The following is a 16,937-nucleotide window of genomic DNA, read 5'->3' as shown; positions in this document are numbered from 1 at the left end:
CAATAAAGGGGCTCTCATGCAGGCTGGGACTGGGTTACCAGGAAGGTATTAGAAATACACACACCTTATTCCAGCATGTATAACTTGTAAGTGTTTCAGTACAGAGGTGACCTGCTAGTAATTAGTACTGATTGTGCTCCTAGTAGAGCAGCAGGGATAGCTCAACACATGGTCATACAGCCAAACTCTCTGGACTGACTGTGCATGCCCGTGCTGCCTACTGGGACCAGTTCCTGGCTCATGCATCTTGTGAACCATGTCTAGGAACTGCTTGAAAGAGCTGTAGTTGGCACAGACCACAGGCACGTTGGAGAGTGTGACAAGTACTGTGTGGTAGCTGCCTAGTGGTGTTCAAGGCTATATAGCCCATCCTGCTTTAGCTCACTAGTTTGGACAGAGCTATTGCATCCAGACAGGTAGCACACTGCTGGAAGGAGCTGCTGGACACACCTGGAGCCCAGCCAGTGCATTTCTTGGATCTGATTTGAGTTCAGCAATGACTGAACCTGGTCCAGGGCCTGTCTCCAGATCTGGCTGGAAGGGGCAGGTCTGCAGCACAAAGCATTAGCCAGCAAAGGCTGTAATGCGGAAGGCAGGTCCTGGTGCTGTGTCACAACTTCTCCCCGCCTTCCCGCATCCAACAACAGTGGAAAAGCTGTGCCACAGCACCCTACAGCACTGCTGCTAAGGCAGGACTATTGAAAAACATAACCAAAGTGCCTTTGGACCTTCCTCCTTCAGCCCCACTCCATAGAAAACCTACCTACCTGTGCACATGCACACAGGCTCAAAACCACCCAGACCTATAACTCTGTCTAGAGAGATTTGCAGACAGGCGTGTCAGGGGGAAGGTCAGCTGAGCCAGAGACTCAGAAGGCACCCTAACTGATGCAGGCAGGCTTCTTCCATTGGGAGGGGTTTAGTTTAGGCAGCTGGAGAAAGGGCTTGCACTAAAACTGGTGTCTGTGGGCAGTGCAGAACAGCAGTGAGGGTCTGTAGCATTGGTGTCTCCAAGGTGCTGCATGTACTAGAAAGGGAGAAGAAGATTGTGGTTGCTCTGTGAATCCTTACTGTGCAAGCAGCTCCCAGGCTTAGCACATCCTGCCACGGACGCCAGTTCTTAACCAGTAAGCGAAATACTTCTTGATTCATGCAGTCCAGATTTGACAGAAACATAAATTTCAAGTCCCATACTCCACTTGAGGAAAGTGTAATGGCTTGAACTGATTTTCTGCTGGAGTTTGGGTTCAGGCTGACTCATTGGGTTATAAATTATACAACTTGTCAGCGGTCCTCTTCCCTACCAGCTCTCACCAGGGCCACTGTTCCAGCCTTCAGCTGCTCTGCCAGGGAATGGGTTTTTACCTCCTCAGCAGTTCTGCTCTGCTGCTCCTGCAGTAGGTACCACAGTCCACGTTCCCCCTACCCCCCCAGTTTACTACACTGGCATTTCTTACTGCACTGGTAAACAGAAAGTCTTGCTGCCGGACACGCTCTGCTTATGCTTAGTTCTTGGCACCAAAGTACTAACTACTAGACACCAGTTATTCTAAGAACCATAAGTCAACACATATTTTGCATCTACAAACAAATGCTAGTTGGTAGAAATAGCCATACCAGAGAGCGCAAATAAACACCAGGAACTCTGTTCACAGTAGAACATTTATGTGTAAGTAATTCTTTTAAAAGGTGTGCTCTTAAATACCATGGTTTATGGTAAAGTTGGCTTTTCAGCTATTGAATCAGCTCCTGTTTCTCATTTCCAAATTTCTGGATGTCCATTTCAGTGCCACTGGACAGTATTTCTCATGTAGTTCGCTGAGATTTCCCCTAATGTTGTTAATGGCAGCATTCTGTCTTGGCTGACATAAAAAGCATTGCTGAAATTTTAGGTTGTTTCTAACAGTGGCATTTGCACAGACAACACATTGAGTAAAACAGTGATATATTACATATTTTGAAAAGCAACTTATGCTTTTATCCCATCACTACCCCACTTGCAGCTGCATAATCTTTCTGACCAACACAGAAGATAGATAATGCATCCTTATTATAAGACATTAGGAAGTGATGCTTTTATTAAGCTTACCTTGTTTTGCTGGCTTCAGAAGAATTTTGGTGGACTGCTATAAAATCATTTGGGAAAATACATGTAATGTTTGTGTTTGTTCCTTACACACTGAAAAACCATAAACCAAACACTGTTTTATGAAAATAACCATTCATTTGAAACATCCCCCACAGCACTGCTTACACATCTGATTTGCCATTCTGAGATTTACAGCTGGACATTTGATTAAGAAAACTCATTAGAGAGGCTCAGTGATTGGAATATTACATCTGATATGAACATTCAAGTAAAGAGAATGAATCTGTATTTGAAACTGATCGCAAACATCTTTCCTCGGTTCCCTGAGGTATTGTGGGTTTGTGAGATGTCCAGCTCAGCAAGTGGCCAGGGTTTGACTTAGGCAGGTTTATAATTTCTTATATTTTAAAATGTTATTTTTTAAAGTGTGTGGGTTTAACGAGAGGCAGGACTTTTAACTCTTATTTTTCTAATAGGTCAAAACGAGAAGGTATTGGCTAGGGATGTGTGGTGATAGAGTCAAAGTAAATTGAGTAAACTGACTGAATGCTATGTTAGACCATCATATGAAAGGGGACTTAAAATACTTTCTTCTGATTGCAGGAATAGACAATCTCTATGAGAGGGCTCTTAACATCCGCAAACTCCTCCTTACTTTGCCCAGGTCGGTCCTTATAGTGATGAGATACCTCTTCGCCTTCCTTAACCAGTAAGTGCTTTGTAATTCCCTGAGTTACAGTATCTTTATCTGCCTTCCTCTGCTTGTATTGAAGTTCTTTGGGTTTATTCATACTTTATGTAGAATTTACATTTAAGCTCCATTTAGCACAAAATACGATCTTCTAATTGGCAGTGAAAATAGAAAGAAAACACCAGGTTTCATTCAAATTAAAATTCCATTTGTCGAAATCTGAGTAGTGGTAGTAGTAAGAAGAAGACAGATTAAAGTGTTGTCTGACATGGGGAGTGCAGGCTACACTATGTTACAGCATTGAAGCTGGTAACAAAAAAAAGCTCATGAGAAAATTAACAAACACAAACTGTAACTGCCTTAAAAATAGGTTATGCAATTTAAAAGCAGAATATTCTTTTTTTGTCCTTATCTCAAGCTGATTTCAATCTCCTGACGATAAAAATAAACAGCATATTCAAGCAGCTACAAGCTGCCTATTTGATGCTAGACACCCCCAGGCTGAGATTTTGTGTTGCTGCTTCTGTATTCTGCTAAAAGGACAAGCAGTATAGAGGACATATAGCCAGTGTGTGTGCTTTGACATAAAGTATCTTGGTTCTCACATTGCAAAACACAGGCAGCTGCTGGAAGGAGGGTTGTGTCAGAAAGGGAAAGTGGTGTTTGTGTCTTCATCACCCCAGAAAAGCTCCTTTGTTTTCTTCATTCAGAAAATAAAGGATAGGTTTTGCAATTGCACTGTTTCGTCCTCCAGTCTTTCACAGCCCTCTCTGGTTTTGCTGACCCCAGTGTTTTCACTGAAAATTTTGCTTCTTGTGCACTTTGCCCCAATTCTAGCTGCCATGTTATCCGTTTCCTACTGTATCTGTTTTCATGTTGCCTTTTTCCTCCTTTTTTTTTTCCTAAATTTGCCCTCTGCTGATTCATTCTGTCTCTGTGACCTTCCCCATTTCATCCATCCTGTCTGTTCCTATAGAAACAGGATCTTTGCAGCCAGGTTATGTGTGCGTGCCTGCATTCACAGCTGTTCCCATTTCCTTTCTTCTGGTAATTTCTGAACCACTTTCAAGCAGTATTTTAAAGAGGGGCAGAGACCTAAAGTGTTATGAAAATTACCATTCCTTTGAAGCATGAATTCAGCCCCCAGAAATGACACTGTGTAAATGTCTTGAAGGCTTATATCACAGCTTGGCCTCTACTTAGACATACAGATTGACCAGAGCTATGAGGCTATACTTGTTACACAATCATGTTAAGTACATCTGTGCTCTCCACAGGAATGCAATTCAGAAAGCAGGCTGACTCCCAGATTGTCTTGTTGCATCCACAGGAAAAAACATTCCCATAGTGTGACTTTCTGCAAATCCAATTCTGCTTTTTGCATATGCAGTTATGCCTGCTTGGCCACATGAAATCGTCAAACCTCATGGCAGACCTCACCTGCTCTAGCATCCTGCTCAAAGCTTCTAATGTTAGATCAAGCTGTTCTAGGCTTTGTCCAGTCCAGAACCACAAAGGGCAGAGGACCCACAGCCTCACTGTGTTGCCTCCAGAAGGACAATTCAGTCTGCCTAAGTTATATAGGCAGTTGATGGAAGAGATGTGTCGAGGTCTCATGAAACATTATGGGCATGTATATCCACTTAGCATCCAGTCCATTTGGGCCTCCAAGGATAAACACAATGAGATAGAAGCAGCAGCAGCTAATGCATTTTATATTAGCCCTTTAGGTTAGCATATGCTAAACACAATAGTGTGAGAACACATACATACATATACATACATATTCATGCTATAAGGTCACTTTATAATGTATATAGCCTCTTGAAGAAATCTCCTTTTTTGTTTTGTTACTTCATGTGGAATTAAGTGTCAAGGAGAACAGGAAATCTCTAAATTGTGATGGAAAATAAGGTTTCTCCAGAATAAGGTTAGTCATAGAGGGAAAGACAATTTTCCTTGTTTTTTCTATTACAACAGCCTTTCTCAGTACAGTGATGAAAACATGATGGATCCATACAACCTGGCCATTTGTTTTGGGCCAACCCTGATGCCTGTTCCAGACATACAAGACCAGGTGTCTTGTCAGGCACACGTGAATGAGATAATCAAAACTATCATCATCCACCATGAGGCTATTTTTCCAGATGCTAAAGAACTTGATGGCCCAGTGTACGAAAAATGTATGGCTGGAGATGACTACTGGTAAGTCAGAATATTACCCTTCTATCTCCTTAACAAACTCATTAGGCTGGTTGTCTGGAAAACTCCTGTGGTACAGAATTACTTTTGCACACTATAGAAGTATGAAGAGAAATGAAAATAACATTCAAGTTCACATAGAAAAGTGCTAGTTATAAAAATATATGAAGCAAGGGCAATCATGATGAGGTTCCCTACATTTTGTGGAGTAAGCTACCCTTGTGTTCAGCCAGGAACTGCAGGTGTACTGTGCAGAGCACACAGCCAGGTAGGAAACTGGCTCTCTGGCCGTGAACCACCTCTAACAAATGTCAACTTATGAAGCCTTCCCTCTGCTCCCTTCTCCTCTGTCATGGTTTAACCCGGCAGGTAGTTAAGCACTACACAGCCACTCACTCCTCTCTGTCCTGGTGGGATGGGGAAGAGAATAGGGACAAAAAGTAAAATTCATGTGTTGGTATAAAGACAGTTTAATAGTACGGAAATGGAAGGGGAAATAATAAGGACATTAATAACAATAATAATTATAGAAGAATTAGAATATATATAACAAGTTATGTACAATTGCTCACTACCCACAGACCAGTGCCCAACCAGTTCCCAAGCAGCAGCCTCCAGCCAGCTTTCCCTTCAGTTTATGTGCTGAGCGTGACACCATATGGCATGAAATATCCCTTTGGTCAGTTAGGATCAAAGGGGGTCCCGTCCCCCAGGTTCTTGTTACCCCCAGCCTGCTCACTGGTGAGGTGGGGTAAGAGGCAGAAAATGCCATGACAGTGTATAATCACTGCTCAGCAACAGCTAAAACATCAGTGAGTTGTCAACATTACTCTCACACTCAAGCCAAAACACAGCACTGCACCAGCTATGGGGAAGAAAATTAACTCTATCCCAGCTGAAACCTGGACACTCTCCTAGCAACACACGCATGCTTTTTATAAAGGATTCAAAGATTCTGGAAACTTACAGATAACTGAAGATGTAGTTTGAAAGAGAGTGTGTAGGCTTCTTTAGTAGCTGTGTGTTCATAGACTGTCACGAGAATTATGTTGCACATAACTTTATAACATTGCAGGAATAAGTTTAAATAATCTCTTGGGGTGGCATATTTTTGATACATGTGTTTCTCTGCTCGACCTTTTGTTTCCCTTCAGTGACAGCCCATACAGCGAACATGGTACATTAGAGGAAGTGGACCAGGATGCTAGTACAGAGCCCCACACCAGTGAAGACGGTATGTCTATCACATTATTGTGCCTTTGATGGGAGTAAGTTTTACAGGTGTTTCATGCGGGAGACCTTCCTCCTTTCCTCATTGTGCCTTATTTGAAAGAAGGGGATTTCAGTCCTGGTGTTCAGTAGCAAAGCCAGAATCTCTAATCTCTGTTTGTGTGCTTTTTCACTCTGATTCATCTGTGTTTGACCAGCTGTTTCCTTCTTCTCTCTTGATTTGCACAGTCACAGGAAGGGCAAGAGAGAAACTATTTCAGTCAGCACATATTATTTTCTGATATAGTGTTACATTTTTAGAGACTCTTTACCTTTTGTCTGCAAAAACTAAACTTATCAACTGTGTCTGTAAGTATTTCAGCTAAGGGATATTTGCCATTCAGTGGACTCTGTTTTGATATGAATTTAAAAGCTGTTTCATCGAAAGGATTTATAACTACTGAAAAACATGTGTGACCCCCTACAGTGAAACTTCTGAACAATAGTCATTTGCTATAAATATTAATCACATATACTCTGACAGTTCTGATTGCAGTAGATATCCATGGGAAAAAATGATGCCTTTCTGTTATATGAATTCTTTTTAGCCACATTTCCTAAAGGGGTATCTGACCGTGATATATTTCAGTTGGACCATCCTTCAGGTGGCCCTCCCAGTCACTTCTGCCCAGTTTCACGCAAGTGTTGCAGATGGAAAGAGGTGTCACAATTATTTAGCAGCTCCCATTTTCCTGACGATTAGTAGCCATTTAGAGGTGGAGGTTTCAGAATAACACTCCTGTAGACAAGAGCTGCAGCATGAGCTCACTGCATATCTGGCCAGCAGGCAAGCCAGAGAGAGCAACCAGCACACATGCACTTAGCACCCTAGCTAAGCTTCCCTTTGTCCGTCTCAGAGGATGTGTGGAAGGAGGAAGAGGAAGAGACAGACAGGGAGGAAGGAGAGGAAAAGAGCTACAACAGAGAAGGGATTTGTTTTTTAAAATACATCATAAGGGATACTGGTTAGGGCCTGGGATGATTGCCATAGGGAAGGGGAACAGGAAGGTATATCTATAGGAAGCCTGGCTACACTGGTCCCATTGCACACAGAACAATGTAAACATAGTTCCACTGTAGCTAAACCCATCTGTTTTGTCACGTAGACAAGCTGTCAGTGACAGATTGCTTGCCTCTTCCCCTTTGCCATGGTGAGGAGGGGCAGGCACAGTCTATCACTGCAGATGTTTGGAGAGGAGGGACAGTTGGGTGAGCAGGCATCCCAGAAGGTGGTGGGAAACTGAAGATAGAAGTCAGTGTTAATCTTCTGCCTAGGGGTGTAAACCCATGCCTGCACCCACAGTAGGGAGTGCCAGAAGTTTTACAAGATAGCCCGTACATGGTTCCTCTTGATCAGCTCTGTAGAGCTAACCCCCCATCTTTCTACGGCACAGCTCTGCTAAATGGTGTGAACAAACTCATAATTGCATTTTATTTTCCCAAGATAGTATAGCTACACTCCATAAGAGCTCCTTCTTCCGTTGGAGGTACGAAGCAAGAGTGGAAGCTGAAGAAGTGTCTTCATCAGGGACTGTAATGACAGGATGAGGGGTCATAGGTTCAAACTTAAACAGGGGAAGTTCAGGTTAGATATACGGAAGATAAAGTTCTTTACTGTGATGGTGGTGAGGCACTGGAATGGGCTGCCCAAGAAAGTTATGAATGCTCCATCCCTGGCAGTGTGCAAGGCCAGGTTGGACAGGGCTTTCAGCAATCTGATCTAGTGGAAGGTGTTCCTGCCCATGGCAGGGAGGTTGGAACTGGATGAGCTATAAGGTCCCTTCCAACACAAACCATTCTATGATTCTGAGTCTGTCTGTCTCTCATTTAGAGCACAAGTGAAGTAATGAAATCCTGACACACTCTCTTGTGTGCTGACACACTGGTTCAGCTGGGGCCAGCTTTGGGGTTCTGTGACCAAACTGAGAGACAGTATGGGTATGGAAAAGAAGTGCAGCTTTTCAGCAGCACTCTAAAGCACGCACTTCATGCCTAGGAAAGATTAAAACACCACCAGGATCCAGAGGAGCAGGACTGTGGCATCACATAGTGCATCACCTGTGCCTCAATGACCATGGGCTTTACCTCACCAGTGTTATAATAACAGTTTTACATTCCTGTTGTGGTGCTGCCTATGGTATGACTGTGTTACTGGTGAAGACAAGCCCTGAAGAGAATAACTGTCAACAGGACAAAGTTCTGATAAACGATGTAACTGCTCAAGACATGGGATTTGCTCACCAGATTGGTCTGGAATTTAATCTGGGTTGCCCCATTGCACCTTTTTAAGTAATTCATTGAGAAAGGAAGTGGACATTTGTGTTTGGAGAGAAATGTTAGCCCAAAAATGTTTGTAATCTGGCGAAATACTGCTGCAAAGGTAAAGATTAGCAAGTCTGCATCACATACGGAAGTGTTTTATAATTCTGTTGATCACTAGAAAGGGAAGAAGGAAAGAGAAGGAGACACTTTTTACTGTAGTGTTTGCAGTCTTCTTTAAATGTGCAGAAACTATCCCTGTTAAGGAAAACACATAAGTTTCTTCTTTCTCCTAAATCTGGAAATGAAGTCAAAAATGTGAAGTTCAGAACATTTATGCTGAATCTGATGCACAAAAAATCTGTTGTTTTACTGCAGAAGAGCCTTTACCTGAAAGTGCCTGTATAGTAAAGACTCAGAGGATATTGTTCATGTTTTGCTGAAGCAGTTTTTAGCATATTTCCTTTAACTTTGATTTGCTGGGGGGTTTTTGTTCTTGTTGGAGGCACATGGAAAAGGGTGGCTAGGTTTGTTTTCAAAGGAAGTAAGAGGGAATTTCCTGAGGAAGTTAAACAGATGGGTTTCTCCTGGGGAACCTTACATATATCACACTGTTCATAGGTATCTCATAAACAGAGGGTAAAAACTGAGATGGTAGTTCTGCTGGAAACAAAAATTACAGGGACACGTAAGACTGTAAGCTGTTGTTTTGTCCCCAACACACAGTAATTTTCCCACTTTTCAGTAGGGCATGCTGTGATCAGCATTTTGCCAAATTCTGTTCTGTCAACACCTTGCAACATTTCTTTGCTGCTGTTGTTCCCCAGCCAGAGAACCACTGTCCTGGAGACAGGACTTGGAAATTGCAAAGCAAAAGGAAATTCCCTGATGGGGTGCAGAAGGGGGATAAAGACACTGGGCTATAGTGTCTTTCCAGGACATAACTCTGTTCCCAACAGCCAGGGTACATCTGAATAAGGGCAGAGCAACCCACCCCCTTCACCTCCACCCAAGAAAGAAGTGCAGGGGATGGTGTCCCCTCTCTTCCTTAGCTCCTTGTGCCTTGAGGCAGAGAGGGCAGCACGATGTCACTTCAGTGCCACCGCCCCTGTAGGGAGGTTAGTGCTACGTCTGGCACTCCAATCCCAATATTGAAATTAGCACTTGTGTTTCTTCTGCCTTTTCTGCTCTTGCAAGCAGAAAAGCTTTTCCCACAGTTCTTCAGTTTGTCCTAGTTTTTCACTTCCATAACATCACCTGAGTCACTGGAGGTGATAGCTAGTGAGATACTGGATGTCATCAAATCCTTTTGCTGTTGTAGGCAAATGCTCGCAGTGTGGACATAGCAGCGCAATTGCATTGCCCTCCGAGCTGTCAGTTTTACCATTAGACATTCAGTACTACACAGATTTTAGTTACAGATCCCAAATTTAGCTTTCATCAGCTATTTTGGAAATGCTTGTCATTCAGTAAATCTTGATTATTAAATGACTTCACTTTTAAAAATGCATTTATTTCTAGAAGTAACTGTCACGGTACTTTGGTTTTAACTATTGAGGCTTGACCTCTAACAAGGTGAGTTACTGTTTAAGTACAGTCTCAGTACTGTTTGCTCCGTCCATGTAGAAGCAACATTCAAGCAAAGAAAATGCCCCTTTCAAAATGGTAAAGTCTGCCTGCACTTACTTCTTCCTCTATTAAGAAAACTGTGTGAGATCTACTGGGCACTTCCCCCTGAGGAGCTGGGATTTCTTACCCAGGCAATCTAACAAGCATGTCTCAGAAGTCACATCCATTATGGGTACATTACCAATTCATACAGCTGATTCCAGTGGGGCAGACCTCTGAGAAAGTGTGTGAGTCTTGAAGGCAATGGAAGGATACAAAAATCAGATTCCCATCATGCACCAGACTTAGATTAGTGTAATTCCACTGAGGGAGATAGAGCTATTTCTAGTTCAGTCCATTAATTTGTAAATAGAAAGACCTGTATACTCAAATGTGGATACTGCACGGTCTGTTGAAATTAGCAGAGAAATGGGAAATCCCACAGATAATCAGTGTAGGGATTTATGGATAAATCCAGTACCCTTGACCGTTATCAGTTAACTTCAGAGAATGTCAAAGGAAAATATGTACAGGAAAGCTGGGATTTTCTTTCTTGCTGTAAAGGTTTTTTGTTCAGCTGGGGTTTCTTTAAAGTATTACCAGTTAGTGAGGGGCTCTCTGAAAGCTGGGAGCTTTTGCTTGTGAATTCTTGACCCACTCTTCCATAACCCATAATTTACCTGCAGTCTGAGAACAGCGTGTTCGTACAAACATCTGCTCCTTTTCAGTCCTGCCTGATCCCAGTAATACCTTCTTATAATGAATTCCACAAGCAACGTGCATGATATGTATTGAAACAGTGTTCTTTTGTCAGTGTTGTATTATTGCCGTTCAACATAATACTGCCCTCTTAAACACAATGCAAAATAAGCAGGCATGTTTATTAGTTTCCTTTCTTTTCATTTGGCAGTGGGGTCCTTCCATGCCTGTAGCTGCTTTGTCCCATCTGTACTTTCTGTTAGAGATAGACCATAGACATAGTATCTAGAAATGACCGCAAGATTGTATGTTAGTATATATGCACCAGCATTAAACATTTTCCAGTTTTACAGAACGTTTCCTTCTATGCCATCTTTACATTTTCTTTGCCTAAAAACCATCAAACCAAGAAGCCTATCATCTCCCTCCCACCCACCCACCAGGGAATGCTGCCAACAAGCCATGCTGTAGGGACGCATTTTCAGGAGTTAATACTGCTACTGCTAGGTTCTCATTGACACTTATATAATCAAAGTCATTTCTGCCAGCGTACATTACTTTTGCATTTGTAGCAGTGAATTCCCCGTACCACTGCCTGCCATCTTTGGAAAGGTTCTGAGTTTGTAACTCCTAAACACCCTGCAGGTCATCGCTGACAGGAGCTCTTAGCCTGACTGCAGAAGCAGCAAACCACAAGGCAGCCTTCTGCAGGCTGGGCAAGTTATTAAAGAAACAAGCTGTAAAGTGTAACCTCAGTAACGGTGCTTTCATTATGTTTTCATGCTGCAGGATGAAGTTAATTTTAAAAAGACATTCCTGTGCAAAACATTGTCATAAGGGGACAGTGGCTTTCATTACTGGCCCGGTTCTTTGGGGAGTTACAGCATCAGTGATTTTAGTTTGTACAGATAGAAAGTTGCTATGCTATTCGTTAGCCCAGATGTTAAATTTCCATCTAAATATTGCTCTAATTATGTAAAGAAATTTGTCATTTGGGGGACTCTTGAGTTATTGCATTCAGCAAAGTGTGTGATTTTTAAACCTGTATTTTGCAGGTTTTTTCTTTTTGTTTTGAGACTGTGATGACAGTTAGTGCTCAGGTACTTTTAGTTTTGTGCAGAATAAATTAGAGGTGCTAAAATCATAGCTGTTTCGCCAGTGTCCAGGCATAGCTCTGAAGATACCTGCAGGCAGACCCTCAGCAGGGGCCTTTCACTGACGTCAGTTGGTTTCCAACCCAAGCACAGGTTACAGGACGGAGTCCATCACCAGTGTAAGGCTGGATTTACCAACGTAGTGACAGAAGATTAGCCAGGACTGCTATAACCAGTGTTTGACTTCGGAAAATACCAGTCTCCAGTGCAGAAGCCAGAGGAACGTGGGATGCTGGATTAGGCAGAGCTACCTCAGGCAGCTTCAGGCCGCACAGGGACTGCCCCTACGGAGGACTCATCCTTAGGTGTCTGCTTCACTGAAAAAGGGTGTTAAGGAAGCAGATGAAAGCACTGGGCTTCAGTGTTGACTAAAACACTAGGTTTTCACTAGGTCTGCATGCTCGTCGTGTAAAACACAGAAATGTCATCGCCCAATTAAGCAAAGTATCCCTACTCATGAACAGATAAATCCCATCTTCCTTTGCCACTGCAGATGTTAATGATGCTCCAGTTTACTTTTCCTTTATCAAACTGGTTCCTCGGGTCTCTGATTATTTATCTGAGTTTGTTCTTCTTATTTTTGGCCTCCATCCCACGCCCCAGCCATGAAGGAGCCCTTGCAGCAGGAGGCAGAGGCCTCTGTCCCAGCAGCAGCTATTGTAATGTTTGAGTATGCTGTTACGTTTTCTGCAGCTTGTGAGGCAGCCCAGATGCTTTCCACTTGTGGCACAGATTGATTATGTTTCTTTGTAAGAGATATATTATAACGACTGCCTGAAGTCTGCCTTAGCTCAGCTGATCTCTGATCAATAAGAGTGAGCGCTGAGAAAATGCAATAAATGCGGTTTATGAAACCAAAAGGAGCAGATAAGCCAGTGTGGAATCCGATACTATTCTTCTTCTTCTCTCTGTACCCAGAGTGTGAGCCCATAGAAGCTATAGCAAAGTTTGACTACGTTGGAAGGTCTGCACGAGAACTCTCTTTCAAGAAAGGAGCTTCGCTTCTGCTCTATCACCGAGCATCTGAAGACTGGTGGGAAGGAAGGCACAACGGAATTGATGGCCTTGTCCCTCACCAGTACATAGTGGTGCAGGATATGTAAGCAGTGTCTGCTGTGACTAGATTCTTAATGGGGTGTAAAAACATACTGAAGCCATTAACAAAGTGGTTTCCCAATGGGACAGTGGTTTGAAGTCTCAGATAGGTAAAACATTTGCCTTCTGTGCAGGACGCCTCTGTCTTCACTGCCCTGAATTGACAGCTCTTAATCAAAAGGTACTGCTAGGCTAAGCTACCTTGTTTATGGATATGTTCCCAAGGGACGGATGTTACTGCACCTATTTTAATTTTACTATCTCTTTGCAGCAATTGCTGACATTTAACTTTAGAATAGCAAGGGCTGGAGAAATGCAGCCTTCAACTCTTGTTTTACAGTATTAAGCATGTACTTTGCCAAGGATGACAAAGTTCTTCCCTACAGGAAAGTTACATATGAAATGTAAAGAGCTCAGTAAACAGAAGGATTATAAGGGATTTTTGGAGACATGGAGGGGCTGCAGTGCATTAAAACATGCCTGGTTTCCTAAGCATAAGGGGGTAAATATCTGGGAGTGCCAAAGTACTCTCTGTCACACTTAACTCATTGATTTCTCATCTCACCGTGTGTGTTCTGTTCAGGGATGATACTTTCTCAGATACCCTGAGTCAGAAAGCAGACAGTGAGGCCAGCAGCGGACCCATAACTGAGGATAAGTCATCATCAAAGGACATGAATTCTCCCACTGACCGTCACTCCGACGTGTATTTGGGAAGGTAAGCTAGAGCAGAACGTGTTTTCAGTAGTGCTGCACACAGCTCAGGTAACACAGCAATCACTTCTCCACGTGTTGATGATGGGTCACTGTGACTTGTCCTATAACCACTTCTTCATTGGTGCAGGCAACGGAAGAGATCAGAACCTCCACCTCCTCTAAGACGCCCTGGCAGGAGCAGTGATGGTCACTGCCCCGTACACCCTCCTCACCCTCTCTCCAACTCATCTGTGGATCTAGGTTCCCCCAGCCTGGCAACTCACTGCAGTCCCAGAGCCCTCCTTCAAAATCGCAACCTCAATGCCGACAGCCCTGAGAGGCGGCGCAGGCCTGGCCATGGCAGTCTCACCAACATCAGTAGGCATGATTCTCTAAAGAAGATTGATAGCCCTCCGATTAGAAGATCTACGTCATCCGGTCAGTACACAGGTTTCAATGACCATAAACCACTGGACCCAGAGTCAATAGCTCAGGTTTGTGTTTCCTTTATTTCATGTCACTCTCTGATTTTCTGTGGAGGGAGCGTTGGTGAATAGCATAGCACAGAGGATATATGCTGGTAGGGGTGGGTGTGCAGGAGATTATTCTACTTAGCTTTCTCAATAGAGTGTGTGTGAAAGAAGGTGCACTAAGGGATCCTGGATAGAAGCAGCACAAGGGGGAGTAGACGTTGTAGAAGCAATAAAAAGAAATTATTTCCCATTATAGTGTAATGAAATTGCCTCTGCCAAGCGAAACAGTAGGATAGTGTATGATTACAACAGCTGTGTAAATCACTGTGCTCTGATGAAGGCTGGCCTATTCTAACTTGCATGTAATTAGCGTTCAATTATTTCACAGTATTATGGTACGTAGAAAAGTGCTCCGACTGACTAGCAGCAACCATTGCCATTCAGAGCACAGATTTGCACTCCAGGGTGTTGTGAATTTGAGGTAGTTTTTGTATAGTTCTTATGTAGTTCATGCTATGTGTCGATTTGATGCTTGTAGTTGTGCCTAAGAGCATAATGTGCAAGACATCGCACCTGGGTAAATCGTGGGCCATCTTATCCCCATGTGAACACTCGCCAGTCTCATTCCTGGCAGTGAAGAGGTGAGAAGGATGGAATAGGGAGCACCCCAAATATCTAATCATTCCACTGTAGAGAGCTGGTAACAGCTCGTGAGCAAATAGATAACTGCTGTCTGCAGAACTCTCATATTGCCTAGGTAGGATAACTTGATTACTAGGGGCACCCTGAGGGTACGCTATGACTGCAGAAGTATTTTACAATAACACTGGCACTCGTGTTTTAAAATGTAATGTACTGGTAATGCTTGCTTTCAAACTCTGCTTCCAGCAAGGGATAGAAGGAACTGTCATGCTTGCATCAGAGGGATGAACCATGTATTACAGTTAGAAAGTGTAACTGTTGTTACTGTTATATTTTACTGTTATTTATTCACTTTTCTAGAACCACATAGAGTGCTGTTTGGCTTAAGCTGCTGACTTTTTTTATGCACCTGCACTCGTGATCATTCGGCAATTAAAAAGAAAACTGTGAAAGTCACTGTGAGCAAGCAGGAAACACCAGACATTTTAAGCTTAGCTGTATCTCAGTACCACTGAAAAGTTGTAAATCAGTGTCTTGGTGTGCTCTTTCAGCATTTGTGCCAGAAATTCTGACGAAAAGCTCACTGAACAATATCTTGCTTTTTTTTCTGCTTAACATTTAACTCAGAGTCACAAAAGGAGAGAAGAGCTGATAGACACACAAGCTTTAGTTCCTTCCAAAACCAGGTTTTATAATCCATTTGAGGGAGTGCAGATCCTGAACACCTGAGGCACTAGACAATGGAAGCAGTTAGTGAAGAGCGAGCAAATGGAATAAAATCCCTGCAGCTGCCCGTACACAGGAGATGATGGAAATCTTCACAGTTAAAAACACTGCTAAGCGAATACCCATTGTCTTGAGAATCAGTTCGTAAAATTGCCTAAAGTTTTGTTTTAATCGTTTTTTTTGATTCTCTCATGTAAACAGATTAAATGTTTGTAACGTCCAACCAAAGCTGCCATCTTGACAATCACATTGGCTTCCAAATAAATGTGGTGGGAATTGGTTTTAGCGCTGTAATACTCGTTAAGGAGAGGACGGTTGGCAATTTAATTCACGCATTTTTCACGCCATCCTTTTGCTCCTCTGGTGCTTCGCATTCAGTAGTAGTTTGAATGACCTGCTGCTCTCTGTGCTCTGACCCAGGACATCGAAGAGACAATGAACACGGCGCTGAACGAGCTCCGTGAGCTGGAGCGGCAGAGCTCAGCCAAGCACGCCCCTGATGTTGTGTTGGACACCTTGGAACAAATGAAGAACAGCCCTACCCCTGCCACCTCCACCGAGTCGCTCAGCCCTCTCCACAGTGTCGTTCTAAGGAGCTCCGAGCCTCAGATCCGCCGTAGCACTAGTTCTTCCAGCGACACCATGAGTACTTTCAAGCCCATGGTGGCCCCTAGAATGGGAGTACAGCTGAAACCTCCTGCTCTTAGGCCAAAACCTATTGTTCTTCCAAAAACAAATCCTAGCATAGGGCCTTCCCCTTCTTCCCAGGGTCCAGCCGACAAATCTTGCACAATGTAGACAGCTCAGCCACCCACAGTGCCTGGCTGGGGTATGCTAGGGAAAGGGATGGAGTAACAATAGAAGTCAGGGCTCCGTAACATCATTTGTTCATGTTTGTAACTGGAGAGGCTTTGATTTTCGGTGTTTTTGAATGTACTGTCTGAAACTAGCTACATTAACATGGGCATTTTTATTTTGTATTGTTTCAATTAAAAGAAAAACTGGACAATTGTGCATCGTTTTAAAAAACAAACGTAAACTTACTTGAAAACTTGATGCTGCACCATTTGTAATAAACTCAACACGGATCACAAACAGCTTGCCACATTGTACCATACTTCACAGTCTTACTGTAGCTATATAATAATTGATCCTGCACAAAACTAAGGGGGGGGGAGGGTCTGGGGGGGGCAGGGGAGGTGGGACCTCTCACTTCTGGGTCACCAAACCAAATCTCAAGCAGGTTAGTAAGAGTTGAAATCTAGCATGTGAGGATTAAGTGTCTGTGTGGAATGTCCAAGTCATCTCAGGCCACGTTTCTTATTTAAGACACA

General features: G+C 43.2%; 1 protein-coding gene across 3 annotated transcripts in view; it reads left to right on the top strand.

Moving 5' to 3' along the window:
* The window catches only part of SRGAP1 (SLIT-ROBO Rho GTPase activating protein 1), a 139,026-nt gene extending 122,414 nt beyond the window's left edge, over positions 1-16,612 (top strand). For 2 of the 3 annotated variants that reach the window (XM_057425554.1, XM_057425553.1), the window contains exons 16-22: positions 2,693-2,798; positions 4,761-4,985; positions 6,137-6,216; positions 12,890-13,070; positions 13,650-13,784; positions 13,911-14,256; positions 16,024-16,612. In XM_057425554.1, coding sequence (XP_057281537.1) covers positions 2,693-2,798; positions 4,761-4,985; positions 6,137-6,216; positions 12,890-13,070; positions 13,650-13,784; positions 13,911-14,256; positions 16,024-16,401 — 1,451 coding nt within the window. In that variant the 3' untranslated portion in view covers positions 16,402-16,612. Of the gene's footprint in view, positions 1-2,692; positions 2,799-4,760; positions 4,986-6,136; positions 6,217-12,889; positions 13,071-13,649; positions 13,785-13,910; positions 14,257-16,023 lie in introns of those variants that run through there. The other variant, XR_008974411.1, reaches the window with a different exon arrangement.
* Positions 16,613-16,937: the final 325 nt, after the last annotated feature.

The sequence above is a fragment of the Pezoporus wallicus genome, unplaced genomic scaffold, assembly GCF_028554395.1.
Source record: "Pezoporus wallicus isolate ANWC-B61680 ecotype Strahan unplaced genomic scaffold, APGP_CSIRO_Pwel_v1 contig_4722, whole genome shotgun sequence".
NCBI classification, from domain to species: domain Eukaryota; kingdom Metazoa; phylum Chordata; class Aves; order Psittaciformes; family Psittacidae; genus Pezoporus; species Pezoporus wallicus.
Note: the sequence above shows the minus strand (reverse complement) of the source record. Positions and strands in the feature narration are given on the sequence as shown.